We start from the raw sequence: 18,695 nt of genomic DNA, 5'->3' as shown, positions 1-18,695 counted from the left end.
ATCAGCTGCGGGCTTGTTGGCAGGTGGGGGGGAGGCTGCGGCGAGAGCACCGCTGTTGGGAGAGCTGAGCGATCGATCCAGGCTGGGGCAATGGAGCGCCGAGCGCGGGGGCGCGGGAACATTCCCGCGGACACCAACGGGGACACCCACGGGGACATTTGCGGCGACTTTCGCGGGGTCGCCGGCGCCTCCCGAGTCCTCGGCGAGGTTCCGGAGGCCGCGCGGGCCTTGCACGAGGCCATGAGCGACCCCCGCGGCGCGGGCGGAACGATCGTGCGCGAGCGGAACATTCGTGCGGGGCCCGCGTTTCCCGGGCCGTGACAGGAGGGAGGGACCAAAATGGCGGCGCCCAGCGCCGGGGGAGCGGCGGCGGCCGCGGCCGGGGGAAACCGAGGGCGGCCGCCCCCCGTCACCCCCCGGCAGATCCGCGACCTCATCGACGGCGGCATCGCCAGCGAGGGGCCCGGGCCCGGCGGGTGAGGGCCAGCGGCACCGGGACTCGCCGGCACCGGGCGGGAGTCGGGGGGAGGCCCGGCCGTGTGAGGGGAGGGGAGCGCTGGGGACTCGTGAGGGAATCGGGGACCCCTCGGGGTTATTTGGGGTCCTGAGGGGGAATTGGAGTCGGAGGGAGCGAGGCTGGAGGGGACTGGGAGGTGCTGGGAGTTGTTACTGGGGAGGGAGAGCGGGAAAGGAAAGCGCGGGAATGCACTGGGAATGCTGGAGAGACTCAGGGGCACTGGGAGGGACCACTGGTGGAACTGGGAGGCGCTGGGAATACTGAAGGGACTCGGGGACACTGGGAATACTGGAAGGACAAGAAGGCAGGAGTTGAAACAGGTACTGGGATACTGGGAGGGTACTGGGGGCACTGGGAGGGTACTGAGGGTACTGGGAGGATGCTTGGGGTACTGGGAGGGTATTGGGGGCACTGGGAGGGTACTGAGGGCACTGGGAGGGTATTGGGGACACTGGGAGAGTACTGGGAGGATACTGAGGGCACTGGGAAGGTACTGGGGTTACTGGGAGGGTAACTGAGGGCACTGAGAGGGCACTGGGGACACTGGGGGGGCACTGGGAGGGTACTGAGGGCACTGGGGGGGTACTGAGGGCACTGGGAGGGTACTGGGGGTACTGAGGGCACTGGGGACACTGGGAGGGCAGCCCAGGCCAGCGACCCGTGGAGTCCCCATGGCCTGAAGTGGCCATGTCCTGGTCACAGTGGTCACAGCTTGGTGGGGCACTGGGAGCCCCAGGGGTTACTGGGAAGCACTGGGAGCAGTGGGGGCTGGGCTTTGGGGGTGCCTCAGGGGCTCCCTTGTCCCAGCCCTCTCTGAATTTTGGCTGAATTCAGGCATTGGGAGAAGGCCAAAGGCAGCCATGGGGTGACATTGCAGTTTTGGGGACATCCCAGACATCCCAGTCCTCAGTCTGCCCCTGCTGGGCTCACAGAACAAGGCCCTGTCCCCTCCTTGTCCCAAATCCCACTGGCCCAGCTGTCACTGGGGACACATTTGAGGCACCCTTGGAATTTTATTCATTGTTTTATTAGGAATTAATGAAAAGCTGGGAATGGGGAGCTCTGGAGAAAATCCTTGTCAGGACAGGCCTGAGGGGTGGGGAGTTGCAAAGTGCTCTGTGCTTTGTTTCTAATCCTATTCCTAAAATCCAGCAGCTTCCCAAAATCCTGCCTTTTGCTAAATCCAACCTTCTCCTAAATCCAACCTTTTCCTAAAATCCAACCTTTTCCCAAATCCGACCTTTTCTGAAAAATCTAGCTTTTCCTAATCCAGCCTTTTCCTAAATCCAGCCTTTTCCTAAATTCAGCCTTTTCCTAAAATCCGGTCTGTCCCTAAAGTCCAACCTTTTCCTAAATCCAACCTTTTCTAAATTCAGCCTTTTCATAAATCCAATTTTTTCCTAAATTCAGCCTTTTCCTAAATCCAACCTTTACCTGAAATCTAGCTATTTCCCAAATCCAGCCTTTTCCAAAATCCAACTTTTTTTTAAATCCAACCTTCTCCTAAATCCAGCCTTTTCCTAAAATCCAACCTTTTCCTAAAATCTAGGCATTTCCTAAAATCCAACCTTGTTCAAAATTCAGCCTTTTCCTGAAATCCAGTCTGTCCCTAAGATCCAGCCTTTTCCTAAATCCAATCTCTTCCTAAAACCCAACCTTTCCCAAATGCAACCTGTTCCTAAAATCCGACCTTTTCCTAAATTCAACCTGTTCCTAAGGCCAGCCTTTTCCTAAATCCAGTCTGTCCCTAAAATCCAGCCTTGTTCAAAATCCAACCTTTTCCTAAATCCAGTCTTTTCCTGAAATCCAGCCTTTTCCTAAATCTAGCCTTTTTCTAAATCCAGCCTCCTCCTAAAAGCCAACCTTTTCCCAAAATCCTGCCTTTTTCTAAAATCCAACCTTTTCCTAAATTCAGCCTTTTCCTGAAATCCAGCCTTATCCTAAAACCCAGCCTTTTCCTAAACCAAACCTTTCCTTAAACCCAGACTTTTCCTGAATCCAACCTTTTCCTAAAATCTAAAATTTTCCCAAAACCCAATCTCTCCCTAAAACCCAACTTCTTCCTAAATCCACCCTGTTCCTAAATCCACCTGTTCCTAAACCCAGCCTTTTCCTAAAACCCAACCTTTTCCTAAATCCAACCTCTTCCTAAATCCAACCTTTTCCTAAACCCAACCTTTTCCTAAATCCAGCCTTTTCCTAAATCCAGCCTTTTCCTAAAATCTAACATTTTCCCAAAACCCAACCTCTCCCTAAAACCCAACCTCTTCCTAAACCCAACCTCTTCCTAAATCCACCCTGTTCCTAAATCCAACCTGTTCCTAAACCCAACCTGTTCCTAAACCCAACCTCTTCCTAAAACCCAACCTCTTCCTAAAACCCAACCTCTTCCTAAAACCCAACCTCTTCCTAAAACCCAACTTCTTCCTGAATCCAGCCTGTTCCTAAACCCAGCTTTTTCCTAAAACCCAACCTTTTCCTAAATCCAACCTCTTCCTAAATCCAACCTCTTCCTAAATCCAACATTTTCCTAAATCCAACCTTTTCCTAAATCCAGCCTTTTCCTAAATCCAGCCTTTTCCTAAAATCTAACATTTTCCCAAAACCCCACCTCTCCCTAAAACCCAACCTCTTCCTAAACCCAACCTCTTCCTAAATCCAACCTGTTCCTAAAACCCAACCTTTTTCTAAATCCAACCTGTCCTTAACCCCAGCCTTTCCCTAACCCCAGCCTTTCCCAACCCCAGCCTGTTCCCAGCTCCAGCCTTTCCCAACCCCAGCCTGTTCCCAACTGCAGCCTTTCCCAAACCCAACCTGTTCCCAGCTCCAGCCTTTCCCAGCTCCAGCCTTTCCCTAACCCAGCCTGTTCCCAGCTCCAGCCTTTCCCAAACCCAGCCTGGTTCCAGCTCCCCCCTCTCCCCAGCCCCAGGCTGTTGCCATGTCCGTCCTTCCCCAGAGTTTCCCTTGCTGCTCTTCCTTTCAGGAAGGACACGTCGGGCTGCTCGGAGCGAGCCAACGGACCCTCCCAGCTGGAGGCTCTTTCCCTGGAATCTGCCAGCAGGGAGGCCTATTTCAGCAGGGTGGAAACATTCACCATATCCTTTGGGATGCTGGAATTCCAGCTGGAATTGTGGGCGAAGAGCCAGAGGGGTCACTGAGCCAATTCCTGCCCTTGCAGGGATATCCCAAAATTCCTCCCAGCCCTGAGAGCTGTCCCAGCGCTCCTGGAGCTTGGGAGCTGTGGCCGTTCCCTGGGGAATGCTCAGTGCCCCAGCACCCTCTGGGGAAGAGCCTTTTCCTGAAATCCAGGCTCATCCTAAATCCAGCCTTTTCCTAAAATCCAGCCTTTTCCTAAAATCCCAACTTTTCCTATATTCCAAGCTTTTCCTAAATGCAACTTCTTCCTAAAATCCAACCTTTTCCTAAAATCCCAACCTTTCCTATAATCCAACCTCCTCCTAAAATCCAGCCTTTTCCTATAATCCAAGCTTTTCTTAAATCCAGCCTTTTCCTAAATCCCACCTTTTCCTATAATCCAAGTTTTTCCTAAAATTTAACATTTTCCTAAAATCCTGCCTTTTCCTAAATCCTACCTTTTCCTAAATCCTACCTTTTCCTAAATTCAGCTTCTTCCTAAAATCCAAGCTTTCCCCAAAATCCAGCCTTTTCCTGAATCCAGCCTTTTCCTAAATCCGACCTTTCCTATAATCCAAGCTTTTCCTAAAATCTAACATTTTCCTAAAATCCTGCCTTTTCCTAAATCCAACCTTTTCCTCAATCCTACCTTCTCCTAAACTCCCCCTGGCACAGCTCCCTGCGTTCCTGCCCTGCTCCTTGTCCCTGTGCCTCCCCTCCTGAGGCAGCTGCAGCCCGCCCCGAGCTCTCCTTCTCTGGGAATGTTCCCCCACAAACCCCGAGCTCTCCCTCTCTGGGAATGTTCCCCCACCCCACAAACCCCGAGCTCTCCCTGGGAATGTTCCCCCATTACATAAACCCTGAGCTCTCCTTCTCTGGGAATGTTCCCCCACAAACCCTGAGCTCTCCCTCCCTGGGAATGTTCCCCCATCCCACAAACCCTGAGCTCTCCCTGGGAATGTTCCCCCACAAACCCCGAGCTCTCCCTCCCTGGGAATGTTCCCCCACAAACCCCGAGCTCTCCCTCCCTGGGAATGTTCCCCCACCCCACAAACCCTGAGCTCTCCCTGCCTGGGAACGTGTCCCATCCCATAAATCCCAGGAATGCTGCTGCTGTCTCTCCTTGACGGGCAGACCCCCTGCGGTGGGCGGGGAAGCCGCCGGCGCTGTCCCCGCTGGTGTGCGCGCGTTTCGGCTGGGTCAGCGTGGAGTGTGACATGCTGAGGTGCTCCAGCTGCCAGGCCTACCTGTGCATGAGCCTGCAGCTCACCCTGGACCTCAGCAACTGTGAGTGGGGACGGCCCAGAGCTTGGGATTTTGGGATTGTGGGATCGTGGGATCGCGGGGCGCAGCGGCTTCCAGGGGCGGGGAGGTTGGGAAAGCGGCTCAAGGCCAATGGGTGGTGTTTAGCTGGGGGGATGGAATAATCAAATCCTGGTTTGTGTTGGGAATTCCAGCTGGGAGAGGTCGTGGGATTGTAGGGAGTTTGGGTTGGGAGGGGTCTTAAAGCTCCTCCTGTTCTGTGCTGGTGTCCAGGGAATGGTGGTTCCTGGGAATGGTGGTCCCAGGGAATGCTGGTTCCAAAGAATGATGAGAATTATGGCTTCAGGGAATGATTGTCCTAAGGAGTGATGGTCCCAGGGAATGGTGGTTCCAAGGAATGGTGGTCCCAGGGAATGGTGGTTCCAAGGAATGATGTCCCAGGGAATGGTGGTTCCAAGGAATGGTGGTCTCAGGGAATGGTGGTTCCAAGGAATGGTGGTCCCAGGGAATGGTGGTTCCAAGGAATGGTGGTCCCAGGGAATGGTGGTTCCAAGGAATGATGTCCCAGGGAATGGTGGTCTCAGGGAATGGTGGTTCCAAGGAATGGTGGTCCCAGGGAATGGTGGTTCCAAGGAATGGTGGTCCCAGGGAATGGTGGTTCCAAGGAATGGTGGTTCCAAAGAATGGTGGTCCCAGGGAATGATGTCCCAGGGAATGGTGGTTCCAAGGAATGGTGGTTCCAAGGAATGGTGGTTCCAAGGAATGGTGGTTCCAAAGAATGGTGGTCCCAGGGAATGGTGGTTCCAAGGAATGGTGGTCCCAGGGAATGATGATTGTAAGGAATTATGGTTTCAGGGAATGATGGTCCCAGGGAATGATGATCTCAGGGAGTGGTGGTTCCAAGGAATTATGTTTTCTGGGAATGATGGTCCCAGGGAATGATGGTTTCAGGGAATTATGAACCCAGGAAATGATGATTCCAAGGAATTATAGGTTCAGGGAATGATTGTTCTAAGGAATGATGGTCTCAGGAAATGATGATTCCAAGGAATGGCAGTTCCAGGGAATGATGGTGCCAGGAATGAGGTCCTAAGGAATGATGCTCCCAGGGAATGATATTTTTTAGGAATAGAGGTTTCAGGGAGTGATGGTTCCAAAGAATGATGATCTCAGGGAATGATGATTCCAAGGAATTATGTTTTCTGGGAATGATGCTCCCAGGGAATGATATTCCTTAGGGATGGAGGTTTCAGGGAGTGATGGTCCCAAAGAATGATGGTCTCAGGGAATGCTGGTTCCAAGGAATGGTGGTCCCAGGGAATGATGATCTCAGGGAGTGATGGTTCCATGGCACAGTGGTTCCAGGGAATGATGAAATTCTCACTGTAAAAAATGTCTTTTTTATGCTGGGATAGACCCTCTCCCACACACCCTGTCCCCACTGCTCCTTGTCCTCTCCATGGAAAGGAGACCCTCCATCCTCTTTGCACCCATCCTTTAAGGACTGGAAAACCCCAGTGAGGTTCCAGAGCTCAAATCAGACCCAAGGGAATGATCCAAAACCGTCTGGAACACTTCCAGGCTTGGGGCACTGATCACCTCTTGGACTGTTCCAGAGCTGGATCAGCCTGGTACAGAAATGGTTCCTCCTGTTGAGCCTGAGCCTGCGCTGGTGCAGCTCTGAGCCATTCCCATGCTGGAATTCCATGCCAGTCCTGCCACAAATTCCAGGGAGAAGAGCTCAGCATTCCCTCCCCCAGAAGGTGCAGAGTTCACCCCTCATCCTCCTTTTCTCCAAACAATCCCAAGGCTCTCAGCCTCTTTCCAGGTTTTCCAGCCATTTCTCCAGCCTCATTGCCCTCTGGATGCATTTAAGGATCTGAAAATCCTTTTAAAAATTCTCTTTTCTTTCCCAATTCCTGGATCTGCTTCCCTGATCCTCCACTGAATTTTTCCAGCATGGAAAAATTGATCGGTGGTTGCTGCTCACCAAAGCCATTCAGGCAGAAATTCCATTGTGAGATTTAATTAATGAACTCCTTATTATCCCACAAGGCAGTGCCATCCCCACTTCTCAATTTTCCTGGCTGCAATTGCCCTGGAAGTGGACAGGGAGCACATTCCTGCTGCCTGCCAGGTGCTGCCATGTGGGAATACTGAGCCTTTCCTTTTGGTCACTCAAGATCAACATTCCCTATTTATTCAGATTATCTCTGTTAAATAAACCTTGGCCTAATTATTCCATTGGAAATCACACCAGGTTAGGGAAATCCAAACTAATCAAAGATTGGGAAGGAGGCATTGAAAAACAAATTGAAAAAGAATTTTTTTTTTTTTTTATTCTGAAAGTGTAAGTGAAATGAAATGTCAGAATTTTTTGGGGGGGGTTTTTGGGGAAGTTTGATTTCCAGACATGGCTGGGATTTGGCTCCTACAGTTGGGGTGGAGGGATCAGCTCAGCCAGGGGTTGGCAGCATCCCAGGAGGAGAAACTGGCAGGATCCAGCAGGTTTTGTGCCCGGGGTTGGCTTGGGCTGCTTTTCCACAGGCTCCCCTGTGCCTGGGAATGGGAGGGATTTTGGCTTTGGGCAGGTGGAACTGCTGAGGTGACATTTGCTGTTCTGGGGCTGCCTGAGGGAGCCTGGAATTCCTCTTGCTGGGAACAGGGCGGAGTCTGAGGTTGGAATCCTGGATGCTGAGAATTTTAAACTTAGTGTGCTGAGAGAGTTTAGAATTCTCAGAGTTCTGAACACAGAGTTTAGAATTCTCAGCACCCAGTAGTGGTTATATTAGGTGTTAATATTTAAATTTGAGTACTTATTGCTTTGACTACAGTATTTAAAAAAAACTTATTTTTTTAAATCAGGACACTTTTTTGTTTTTGAGAATATATAATTTTAAAATTATTATTAAAATTATATGAACAGTCTGAGGTGAAGCTTCAGGCTGTGCAGCCTCCAGCCTCGGGCAGCATCCTGGGAAATCCTGGGAAAGCATCCCAGGGAACTCTGCCACCAGCTGGCCTGGTTTTCCTGGCCATTCCCTGAGCAGGTGGCAGTGCAGGGGAATATCCCTGAGTTTCTCCCTGCAGACAAGGAGCGCTGTGAGGAGCTCAGGAAGGCCCTGAGCACTGCCCACGAGAAGTTCTGCTTCTGGCCAGACAGCCCCTGCCCAGGTGGGTGCCCCAGATTCCTGCATTATTCCCATTTTTTTCCCCTTTCCATTGTTGTTCCTGCCATCACACTCTGCTCTTCCCTGTGGGAATGATGGAATACAACAGGAAAGCAGCAGATGGAAGCCCCAGGGCTGGATCCAGCTTTTCCTGACCTTTGGGTGCCTCTGGAGCACTTAAATTGCTTTGGGGTTGTACCTGGGAGGGGACAGGGGAAGTTTGGTGTCATGGAATGCTCAGAGAGGGATAGATCCTGTCTTGGGAGCTGTGCTGCTTGGGAATGCTGAGAAGGGAAAACTGTGCTGAGCTTTTCCTTTAAAAGCCAGGAAAAGAATCATGGAATTGTTGGGGTTGGAAGGGACATGAAAGCCCTTCCAGTGCCACTCCAGGGACACCTCCCACTGTCCCAGGTTGTTCCAGACCCCATCCAGCCTGGCCTTGGACATTGCAGGGATCAGGGGCAGCCCCAGCTGCTCTGGGAATCCCTTCCCAAAATCCCAGCCCAGTCTCCCTCTCCAGGGAATTCCCTCCATTCCCAGCTCTCCCAGCCTGGGATTGGATCCATCCCCACCCCGACTCCTCTCTAGGAAGGGATTTTGGGATCCGGGGGCTTCACTGGGAACCTCAGGACTCCAGGAAGGGTCTCCCTTCCCTTTTCCATCCCCAACTTCCATAAAAATCCCTCGGGATGGATTCTGAGTGTCCCAAATCCCAGAATCCCAGAGCAGTTTGGGTGGGAAGGGACCTTAATGTCCATCCCATTCCAATCCCACCATCTCAGGCTGCTCCAATCCTTCCTTGGACATTCCAGGGATGCAGGGGCAGCCCCAGCTGCTCTGGCAATCCCAGCCCAGCCAGGAATTCCCCATTGCCAAGATCCCACCTAAGCTTTTCCTCCTTCAGCTTAAGGTCACTCCCTCTTATCCCATCACTGCATTTACCTGGAGAGCCTGGCTGGGCTCCTGCCATTCCCTGTGGGATGAGGAGGGCTGGGAATGCTGAGCACAGCTTTGCCCTCCCCAGATCGCTTTGCCAGGCTCCTGGTGGATGAGCCCAGAGTTCTTCTCCAGGATTTCCTGGATCGCTTCCAGAGCCTGTGTCAGCTGGAGCTGCAGCTGCCCTCCCTCAGACCAGAAGACCTGAAAAACATGGTGAGTTCCCTCCTGCTCCCAAGACCTGAAGAACATGGTGAGTTCACTCCTGCTGCCAAAATTTGCAGCATTCCAGGCTCTAGGGACGAGCCTGGGCCCACCCAAAATCAGGAATTTCAGCCTCTGTCTGTGTGTGTGTGTGTGTGTGAGGGATCTGCTCCCACTTTGTTTTTCCCCTTGGACATTCCCCATGTGGTGGTTCCACCATGGAAACGTGTAAAGAGGAGTTTGGAATGGCTCATCAGCTGGGAAGTGTGTCTGGTTCCCAGTCTGGACCTTTCCCAGTGTCCAGGCTGCTCTGTGGTGCCTGGGAGAGGGGATTTGGGATCCCACACACTCCTTTGGGAGCTCCAGCACTCCGTGAGGAGGGGCAGCCCACAGATCACTCCTTTAGCTGGGATGTCTGGAGACAGGAATTTGGGATGCCAGGGGCTGCCACCCTGAACCTCAGGTACGGGCAGAGATCTGGGAAGGTGAAGGAGCCCGAGGAGGGAGGAGGGAAAAGCAGGAAGAGCCAGGAACAAGTGTGGAATCGTCACCCTGCAGGGACCTGTCATGGCCCTGCTCTGCTGCAGCCAAGTCTGGCCGGTTGGACACTCCTTTGCCAGGGAACAGATGGCTCTGGGCAGCCAGGAGCTGTGTGGGATCCAGGGAATCTTCATCCATTCAGCACAGCCCAGGGGTGGTTCAGGGCTGGCTGAGCTGGGAAAGCACCAAAGGCACGGCAGGAGCGGGACCTGCTCCTCCTCAGGGAGCAGCTGGGGCCTGGGCACATTGCATGGAACGGGGAGCCAGGGGCAGGGAGCAGTGCTCTGAGTGCCTTAATGAATGAATCTATTATCCCACAAGGCAGTGCCATCCCCACTTCTCAATTCTCCTGGCTGCGATCGCCCTGGGAGTGAACAGGGGGCACATTCCTGCTGCCGTGTGGGAATACTGAGCCTTTCCTTTTGGGTCACTCAAGATCAGCATCCCACGAGGATCCCACGAGGATCCCATGAGGATTCCACAACCCAGGGGTGCTTTAGGGCTGGCTGAGCTCAGCAAGGCTCAGCAGGAGTGGGACCTGCTCCTCCTCGGGAGCAGCTGGGGCCCGGGCACATTGCATGGAATGGGGAGCCAGGGGCAGGGAGCAGTGCTCTGAGTGCCTTTTCCCTGTTCCCAGAGCTGGGGGTACAAAAGGGGTCGTTCTCCATGTGGGACAGGATTTGGGAGTGAAACCAGTGCCTTTTATCCCTGTGCTCTGCAGTCCCTGACAGAGGAAAGGATCACTCGGCTCCTCCAGCTCATTGGGGAGGAGCTGGAGCACAAAGGCACAGAGGGAGAGAAGCCTCCCGGGAAGTTTTCCACGGAAATCCTGCAGGTGCACGTTCCTGCCTGCATCCTGGCGCTGTGTGGCTGGACCTGCAGGTGGGCAGGGCTGCAGGGCTGGGCCTGGAGTGTCCCTCACACTCTGGGCTGGCCATGAAAGCTCTTGGGGGCTGGAGGGATGGGGAATGTTCCTCCTGTGGAATGCTCACTGTCCCTTTTTTCACTGTTTTCCCTCTTTTTCACCATGCTTCTGCCTACCTGATTGTATTTTCCCATTTTCCCCTTTTTTTTTTTTGCTTCCTTTGTGTCACTATTTTCCTTATTTTCCCTCTTTTTTCACTAGAATCCTGCTTCCCTTATTTAACCATTTCCCCACTTTTCCACTACATTCCTGCTTCCCTTATTTTACCCCTTTTTTCCCCCTCTTTTCCCCTTCTGTTCCTGCTTCCTGGCAAGGCAAAACACAACTGGGCCAGTTTCAATCAACGTCATAAATGGGATTTAATGGACTCATTTCCCTGACTTTTCCAAGCCCAGGCTTATCCCTGAGCGCCTCTCCTGCCTTTCCCCAACCCTGGAAGTGCCCAAGGCCGGGTTGGATGGGGTTTGGAGCAGCCTGGGGTAGTGGGAGGTGTCCCTGCCCATGAGGGACTGGAATGAGATGAGCTTTAAGATCCCTTTCAACCCATCCTGTGATCCCATGAGGATCCCATGAGAATTCCATGAGGATCCCACAAGGGTCTCATGAAGATTTCATGAGGATCCCATGTGGATCCCATGAGGATCCCATGAGGATCCTATGAGGGTTCCATGAGAATGCCATGAGGATTCCACAAGGATCCCATGAGGTTCCTATGAGGATCCATGAAGATCCCATGAGGATCGCATGAGAGTCCTGTGAGGATCCCGTGAGGATCCCATGAGGATCCCATGAGGATCCCACGAAGATTCCTTGATGATCCCATGAGGACCCCATGAGGATCCCATGAGGATTCTGTGAGGATCCCATGAGGATCGCATGAGAGTCCTGTGAGGATCCCGTGAGGATCCCATGAGGATCCCACGAAGATTCCTTGATGATCCCATGAGGACCCCATGAGGATCCCATGAGGATTCTGTGAGGATCCCATGAGGATCCCATGCAGTTCCTATGAGGATCCCATGAGGATTCCCATGAGGACCCTATGAGGATCCCATGAGAGTCCTGTGAGGATCCCATAAGGATCCCAGGAGAATCCCACGAGGATTCCTTGATGATCCCATGAGGATCCCATGAGGATTCCCATGAGGATTCTGTGAGGATCCCATGAGGATCCTATGAGGGTTCCATGATGACCCTATGAGGATCCCACAAGGATTCCCATGAGGATTCTGTGAGGATTCCATGAGGATCCCATGAGGGTTCCATGAGGATCCTTTGAGGATGCCATGAGGGTTTCATGAGGATCCCATGAGGATTCCACGAGGATCCCATGAGGATGCCATGAGGATTCCATGACGGTTCCATGAGGCTCTCATGAAGATCCCATGAGGATCCCGTGAGGATTCCACAAGGATCCCGTGAGGATCCCGTGAGGATCCCGTGAGGATCCTGTGAGGATCCTGTGAGGATTCCACAAGGATCCCGTGAGGATCCTGTGAGGATCCCGTGAGGATCCTGTGAGGATCCCATGAGGATTCCACAAGGATCCCGTGAGGATCCCGTGAGGATCCCATGAGGATTCCACAAGGATCCCGTGAGGATCCCGTGAGGATCCCATGACTTGGCTCTGTCCCTGCAGCGCTGCCTCGGGCTCCATGAACCTCGCGGTGATCACCTGCTCCCGCTGCATGAGGAAGGTGGGGCTGTGGGGCTTCCACCAGCTGGAATCTGCTGCAGCTCCAGAGCTGGATTCCTGTGGCTCCAGCAGCACCACCCCGGCTGCTCCCGAGCGCTTCCCGCCCGTGCCCACCTCCCCTCGCAGGATGCTGACACGGAGCCAGGACCCAGCATCCGAGCAGGTACATCCTGGGGGCTCTGGGCAGGGACACCTGGCAGCTCCAGGAGCTCCAGATCCCTCACCCACATCCAAGGGACACATCCGTGTGCTGGGAAGGGCTCCTGTGGGGTGCCTGAGGAGGATTGGGGTTGGACAAGGCCCCTTGGTGAGCAGAGGAGCTCCAAATCCCTCACCCACATCCAATGGACATCCCTCATCCCTCTCTGGGCAGGGCAGGGACACTTGGCCAGCTCCAGGAGCTCCAGATCCCTCATCCATGTCCTATGGACATCCTTCATCCCTCTCTGGGCAGGGCAGGGACACTTGGCCAGCTCCAGGAGCTCCAGATCCCTCATCCATGTCCTATGGACATCCTTCATCCCTCTCTGGGCAGGGCAGGGACACTTGGCCAGCTCCAGGAGCTCCAGATCCCTCACCCACATCCAAGGGACACTCCATGTGCTAGGAAGGGCTCCTCTGGGGTCCCTGAGGAGGATTGGAGCTGGACAAGGCCCCTTGGTGAGAAGTGAGCTCCAAATCCCTCACCCACATCCAATGGACATCCCTCATCCCCCTCTGGGCAGGGCAGGGACACTTGGCAGCTCCAGGTGCTCCAGATCCCTCATCCATGTCCTATGGACATCCCTCATCCCTCTCTGGACAGGGACACTTGGCCAGCCCCAGGAGCTCCAGATCCCTCACCCACATCCAATGGACATCCTTCATCCCTCTCTGGGCAGGGCAGGGACACTTGGCAGCTCCAGGTGCTTCAGATCCCTCACCCACATCCAATGGACATCCCTCATCCCCCTCTGGCAGGGCAGGGACACTTGGCCAGCCCCAGGAGCTCCAGATCCCTCACCCACATCCAGTGGACACATCTGTGGTGGGAAGGGCTCCTGTGGGGGCTGAGGAGGGTTGGAGCTGGACAAGGTGAGCAGAGGAGCTCCATGACGCCGTTTTCCCCCAGCAGCACGAGAAGAGCCCGTCCCCAGCCCTGGCCCGGCCCCGGGGCTGGGACTCCCCCAGCTCCATGGACAGGGGGGAGCTGGATGTGAGCAGCCCGCCCTGAGGAGCCGCCCCGTGACCCGGAGCATGGGGCAGGGGGACACCATGGAGGTGCCATCCAGCCCCGTGCGCAGGGCCAAGCGCGCGCGGCTCTGCTCCTCCAGCAGCTCGGTGAGTGACCCTGCCAGGGGGCTCCCCCCATCCAGGGATTAGTGTTGCCAGCCCCTGCTCAGGGCTTTGGGCACAAAGAGGGTTTCTTGGTGTCTCTAAGCATGCCGTTGTTGTGTCCCTTCTCTGCCACCACCTCGCTTCCCAGGACGCTTCCTTGAGGAGCTTCTTTCACCCCAGCTCTCAGCACCGTGATTGGTGTCCCTGGGTCAGCACTGGGGAGGGACAGGAATCCCTGGAGGACGCTGCATCCCAGACAGACAAGGAGCCTGGGAAGGCCGAGCCAGGCTGGGAGGTGGTGCTGAAGAGGCTCCTTGGCATCCAGAAATGTGACACAGTGCCCGAAACGGAGCCAGTGGTGAGTCTGGGGTATCCCAACTTGTCCAGGCAGCAAAAATTTGGGATGGGTGGGCTTTGGGTGGGATCAATCCCAGCCAGGTGACAAGGACCAAGCTGCAGAGCGTGAGCCCTGGCATTCCCACAGGCAGGCTCCATCCAAGGCTGGGCTGTGCTGGAGCTGCCCCAGGGCTGCTATAAATAACAGTGCTGCCCAAGATCTGGTTTCATTCCCCCAGAGTGTCCCCAGAGCTCCTCTCTGCAGCCATCCCAGCTCCTGGCTCCAGGCTCTTGGGGTGCCAGCTTTGCTGAGGCCACAACTCCCTCCCCATGTGGCTGTGGAGCAGCTGCTGCCTCCCTGGATCTCTTGATCCACTTGGATTCCTCCTGCCAGCTCCTTCCTGCCTCTCTTGGAGCTCAGGTGGAGCATTCCCCCTTCAGCATTTGTCCTGGCACTTTCGTGGGATTTGTGTCCCCAACAGGTCCCTCCTAGGGGTGTCCCTGCCCACAGCAGGGGCTTAAAACTGGTTCATCTTTAGGGTCCCTTCCATCCCAAACCATTCCATGACTCTGTGGTTCTGCCATGTGCCAGGAAAGCTCCAGATGGTCCAGCAGGGCCAGTCACAAGTCAGAGGCACCAGACCCAGCTGGAACAGGGGATGGTTGGAGTCTCTTCCTGCTTTTTGGGATCCTTTCCTGCTTTTTGGGATCCTTTCCTGCTTTTTGGGGTCCCTTCCTGCTTTTTGGGTTCCCTTCTTACTTTTTGGGGTCCCTTCCTCCATTTTGGCATCCTTTCCTGCTTTTTGGGATAATTTCCTGCATTTTGGAGTCCTTTCCTGCTTTTTTGGGTTCCCTTCCTGCCTTTTGGGCTCCTTTCATGCCTTTTGGGGTCCTTTCCTGTTTTATGGAAAACTTTCTGCTTTTTGGGCTCCTTTCCTGCTTTTTGGGATCCTTTCCTGCTTTTTGGGCTCCTTTCCTGCTTTTTGGGCTCCTTTCCTGCTTTTTGGGATCCTTTCCTGCTTTTTGGGGTCCCTTCCTGCTTTTTGGGTTCCCTTCCTGCTTTTTGGGGTCCCTCTCTGCTTTTGGGCTCCTTTCATGCCTTTTGGGGTCCTTTCCTGTTTTATGGAGTCCATTCCTGCTTTTTGGGATCCTTTCCCGCTTTTTGGGTTCCCTTCCCGCTTTTTGGGTTCCTTTCTTGCTTTTTGGATTCCCTTTCTGCTTTTTTGGGTCCCTTCCTGCTTTTTTGGAGCCCCTTCTTGCTTTTTAGGTTCCCTTCCTGCCTTTTGGGGTTCCATTCCTTCTTTTTGGGGTCCCTTCCTGCTTTTTGGAGTCCTTTCCTGTTTTTTCTGTTTTATGGAGTCCCTTCCTGTTTTATGGAGTCCCTTCCTGCTTTTTGGGGTCCCTTCATATTTTTTGGGTTCCATTCCTGCCTTTTGGGGTCCTTTCCTACTTTATGGAGCCCCTTCCTGCTTTTTGGGGTCCCTTTCTGCTTTTTGGGGTCCCTTCCTGCTTCTTGCTCGTAGTCTCCTTGTTCTCCTCTCTGCTGGCAAACTGGGATCATGAAGATGAGGAGCCAAGTGCTGTCCTGGCAGCCAGCTGGGATATTTTGGGTGGTTTTTGCTGCAGTTTCCCCTCGTGCCCTTTGCCAATGGCAGCTCCTGCTCCAGTGCCTTGACCCGTGGCTGTTGTTGCTCTGTTCCCATCTTTTCCAGAGCCTCTCGGAGAAGTCCTGCAAGGTGTTCCGCATTTTCCGCCAGTGGGAGAGCATGAATTCCTCCTGAGCCCTGGGGACACAGCCACAGGGGGACACACCCACAGGGGACACACCCACAGGGGACACACCCACAGGGGACACACCCATAGAGGGACACACCCACAGGGGACACGCCCACAGGGGACACACCCACGGGGGACACACCCACAGCTCTGGTGGCTCCTGGGCAGCTCCGTGTCCCGAGGCAGCTCCAGCCACGCTGGGATCCCCTCCCTGCCTGCCCTGCTGGAGCCTTCACAAACTGCTGCTGTGTCTGTCCCTCCCTCCCTGCGAGGGCTGCCTGGGGCTGGGATGTGCTGTGGGCCCGTGGGGTGACAAGGGGACATTGGCACCTCCCCAGGAAGTGACGCCAGGTGGGAATAAACATTTCATTTTTGTTGTTTTTTTTCTTTTTCCTTCCTGCTGGTGTGGTGCTTTTTCCCAGGGCAGGAGGAGGTCAGGACCTGGTGTGGTTCCTGTATCCCTCAGGGTTCTTGTCCTTCTGGGATCAACATCCCGCTGCCTCCCTGTGCATCCCACTCCACATTTTGTTTTTCCATTGCCTCAATCCCTGTCCCTCTGCTGTTGGCCAGTTTGGGGTGATGAATCCCTCTGGTTGGAGGGTGGGATTCCCAAAACCTGGGAAGAAATGAGTTTGGGCTGCTGGGAAGGGAATGGTGTCATCTCCATCCTTGAGGTTATTGGGGAAAGGGCTTTGGGAAGGGCTGGGATTCCACAGACAACCTGGCACAGTTGGATCTCCTCCCTCTGGTCTGTGCTGTGGGTGGAGGCACAGGGATCTGTCATTCCTTTTGGGGGTTTTTTTTTGAGGAAAGGATCTCCTGTCTCCATTTTCCCAGCCCCATCTCTGAGGTTTCACCTGTCTCATGGCCTTGGATGGATTTTGGGATTTGGCTGCCCTGTGCTTGGGAATGCAGTGCCTGCCTTGGTCAGGGCTGATCCTGGCTCTCCCTGTACCCCAAAGCTTGGGGGTGCACCTGTGCCCCCACCTGGGGGCTTCTCCTGGCATCCACCGTTTTGGGATCCCATGGGAAGCAGCAGGGTCTGGATTTGGGTGGGTTCCCTTCCTTTCCCTAATTAGGGGCCCTAATGAGGGGCTGCTGCACCCATGGCCCTGCTGGGCTGGGAGTTGGGGTGGAAATGGGGATACCCCCAATCCAGAGGGACAAGGATGGGCAGGGAAGAGCCCCTTTTCCAGCTGCCTGGACCTACAGATCCCCCAACTGCCCCCCAAGCTTTCCCCATTCCTTAGATCTCCCTGGAACTCTGCTTTCCCCATTTCCAGTGGTTTCCAGCAGTTCCCTTTGGCTCCCTCTATTCCCTACATTCCCTATCCATGGATTCTCCTGGCTCCCCCTCATCTCTGATCAGGGAACCACCCCACAAATCATGGGATGCACCCGGTCCAGGGAGGATGATATTCCCATCCCAGGGTGGGAAAGCCCAGCCACAACCCCTCCATCCTCATTTCCAGACTGAGGAGTGCTCAGAGGATCCCCAAAATTCCCTCAGGAATTTTCCCAAACCATTCCAAGGTTTGGGTGCTCTAAGAGTGGCCTTGAGGTGTTCCAAAAAGGAGCAGGGTGCTGCTGTAGTCCCTGACATCCTGGAATAATCCCTGGTGTTTCAAAGCTGCTGTTTCACAGATGGAATGGAAGCATTCCAAGAAATGATGGTAAAATCCTTGTTTTTTTCCTTGTGGTCTGGGAAATACAGGATCCTTTATCCCAAGTTTTCCAGCTGCTCTGCTCAAACAGAACCCTGTTCCCCTGCCAAATTCCCCCCTGGAATGTGGGGTGTGGATTTGAGTCCCCCCCAGGTGGTGTCACCTTCCTGCCCCTGCCAAACTCGGGGCATGTTGGGGCATTAAATGGAGGAGCTTTTTTGGGATTCTTTGGCTGTGTCTCCTCCCCACAGGGGGAGGAAGCACCAGGGCAGATTTATGGGGTGATGCCGGGGTCAGGAATGTGGGGTGGGGAGGTTCCACACCGTCAGGAATCCCAGCAGTTCGGGAGACACCCATTGGTGCTGTCATCATCCGGCTGGGGAAACTGAGGCACAGGGAAATGCTCTGGTGATGTCCCAGCGGAAATCCGGAGTGATGACTCCTGCTGTGGGGCCTGGCCAGCTGCCACATTCCTGCCTGGATTGAATGGGATTGCCATGGGTAAACCCATATTCTGGGTGGGCAAACCCCAGATTCTGGATGGGCAAACTCCATATTCTGGATGGGCAAACTCCATATTCGGGATGGCAAACCCCATATTCCATATGGGCAAACCCCATATGCTGCATGGGCAAACCCATATGCTGCATGGGCAAACCCCATATGCTGGATGGGCAAACCATATGCTATATGGGCAAATCCCATATTCTCTACAGGCAAACCCCATATGCTGGATGGGTAAACCCCATATTTTGGATGGGCAAACCCCATATGCTGTGTGGGCAAACCCCATATTCTGGATGGCCAAACCAAACCCCATATTCTGTATGGGCAAACCCCATATTCTGTGGGGTGGTTCCCTGAGCCCCTTGGGGAAGGACAGGACAGGAAATAGAGGAAAAAGGGGGTGTCAGAATCCATGGGAACAAGGGAGATGCTGGGAACAGAGGGAGCCATGGGGAATTGTGGAAAAACATTGGAAATGGGGGAGCCATGGGGAATTGCAAGGCCCTGACATAGGCCACCCTGTATTTTATCAGGTGGCTCCTTGGCCATATGGGAACGGGCAAAATGGAAACTGGGGAATGAGAGGAGTGTCAGAATCCATGGGGAATACTGGGAGCCGTGGGGAATTCGGGAGACCTTGGAAAGGGAGGAACTGGAGCTTGCGGCCCCAGCGGGCCCTCGAACCCGCGGCCCATCCATCATTCCACCC

The 18,695-nt window shown here is 54.2% G+C and overlaps 2 protein-coding genes across 2 annotated transcripts in view; one reads left to right on the top strand and one right to left on the bottom strand.

Moving 5' to 3' along the window:
• Positions 1 to 224: 224 nt before the first annotated feature.
• On the top strand, positions 225 to 16,208 carry ZC3HC1 (zinc finger C3HC-type containing 1). The gene is given in 11 exon segments (XM_036401460.2): positions 225 to 476; positions 3,501 to 3,612; positions 4,789 to 4,939; positions 8,006 to 8,089; positions 9,110 to 9,237; positions 10,487 to 10,647; positions 12,330 to 12,549; positions 13,501 to 13,591; positions 13,594 to 13,706; positions 13,852 to 14,061; positions 15,752 to 16,208. Coding segments are annotated over 11 exon segments (1,476 nt in total). The 5' UTR covers positions 225 to 339; the 3' UTR covers positions 15,821 to 16,208.
• Positions 16,209 to 16,300: 92 nt separating this feature from the next.
• Positions 16,301 to 18,695, bottom strand: part of LOC118698438 (kelch domain-containing protein 10-like) — a 15,210-nt gene continuing 12,815 nt past the window's right edge. Inside the window, exon 7 of the mRNA XM_036401733.2 lies at positions 16,301 to 16,462. Within this exon, the coding sequence (XP_036257626.2) occupies positions 16,301 to 16,462 (162 nt within the window). The remainder of the gene's footprint in view (positions 16,463 to 18,695) is intronic.

This window comes from Molothrus ater, chromosome 5 (assembly GCF_012460135.2).
Source record: "Molothrus ater isolate BHLD 08-10-18 breed brown headed cowbird chromosome 5, BPBGC_Mater_1.1, whole genome shotgun sequence".
In the NCBI taxonomy this organism is placed as follows: Eukaryota; Metazoa; Chordata; class Aves; order Passeriformes; family Icteridae; genus Molothrus; species Molothrus ater.
Note: the sequence above shows the minus strand (reverse complement) of the source record. Positions and strands in the feature narration are given on the sequence as shown.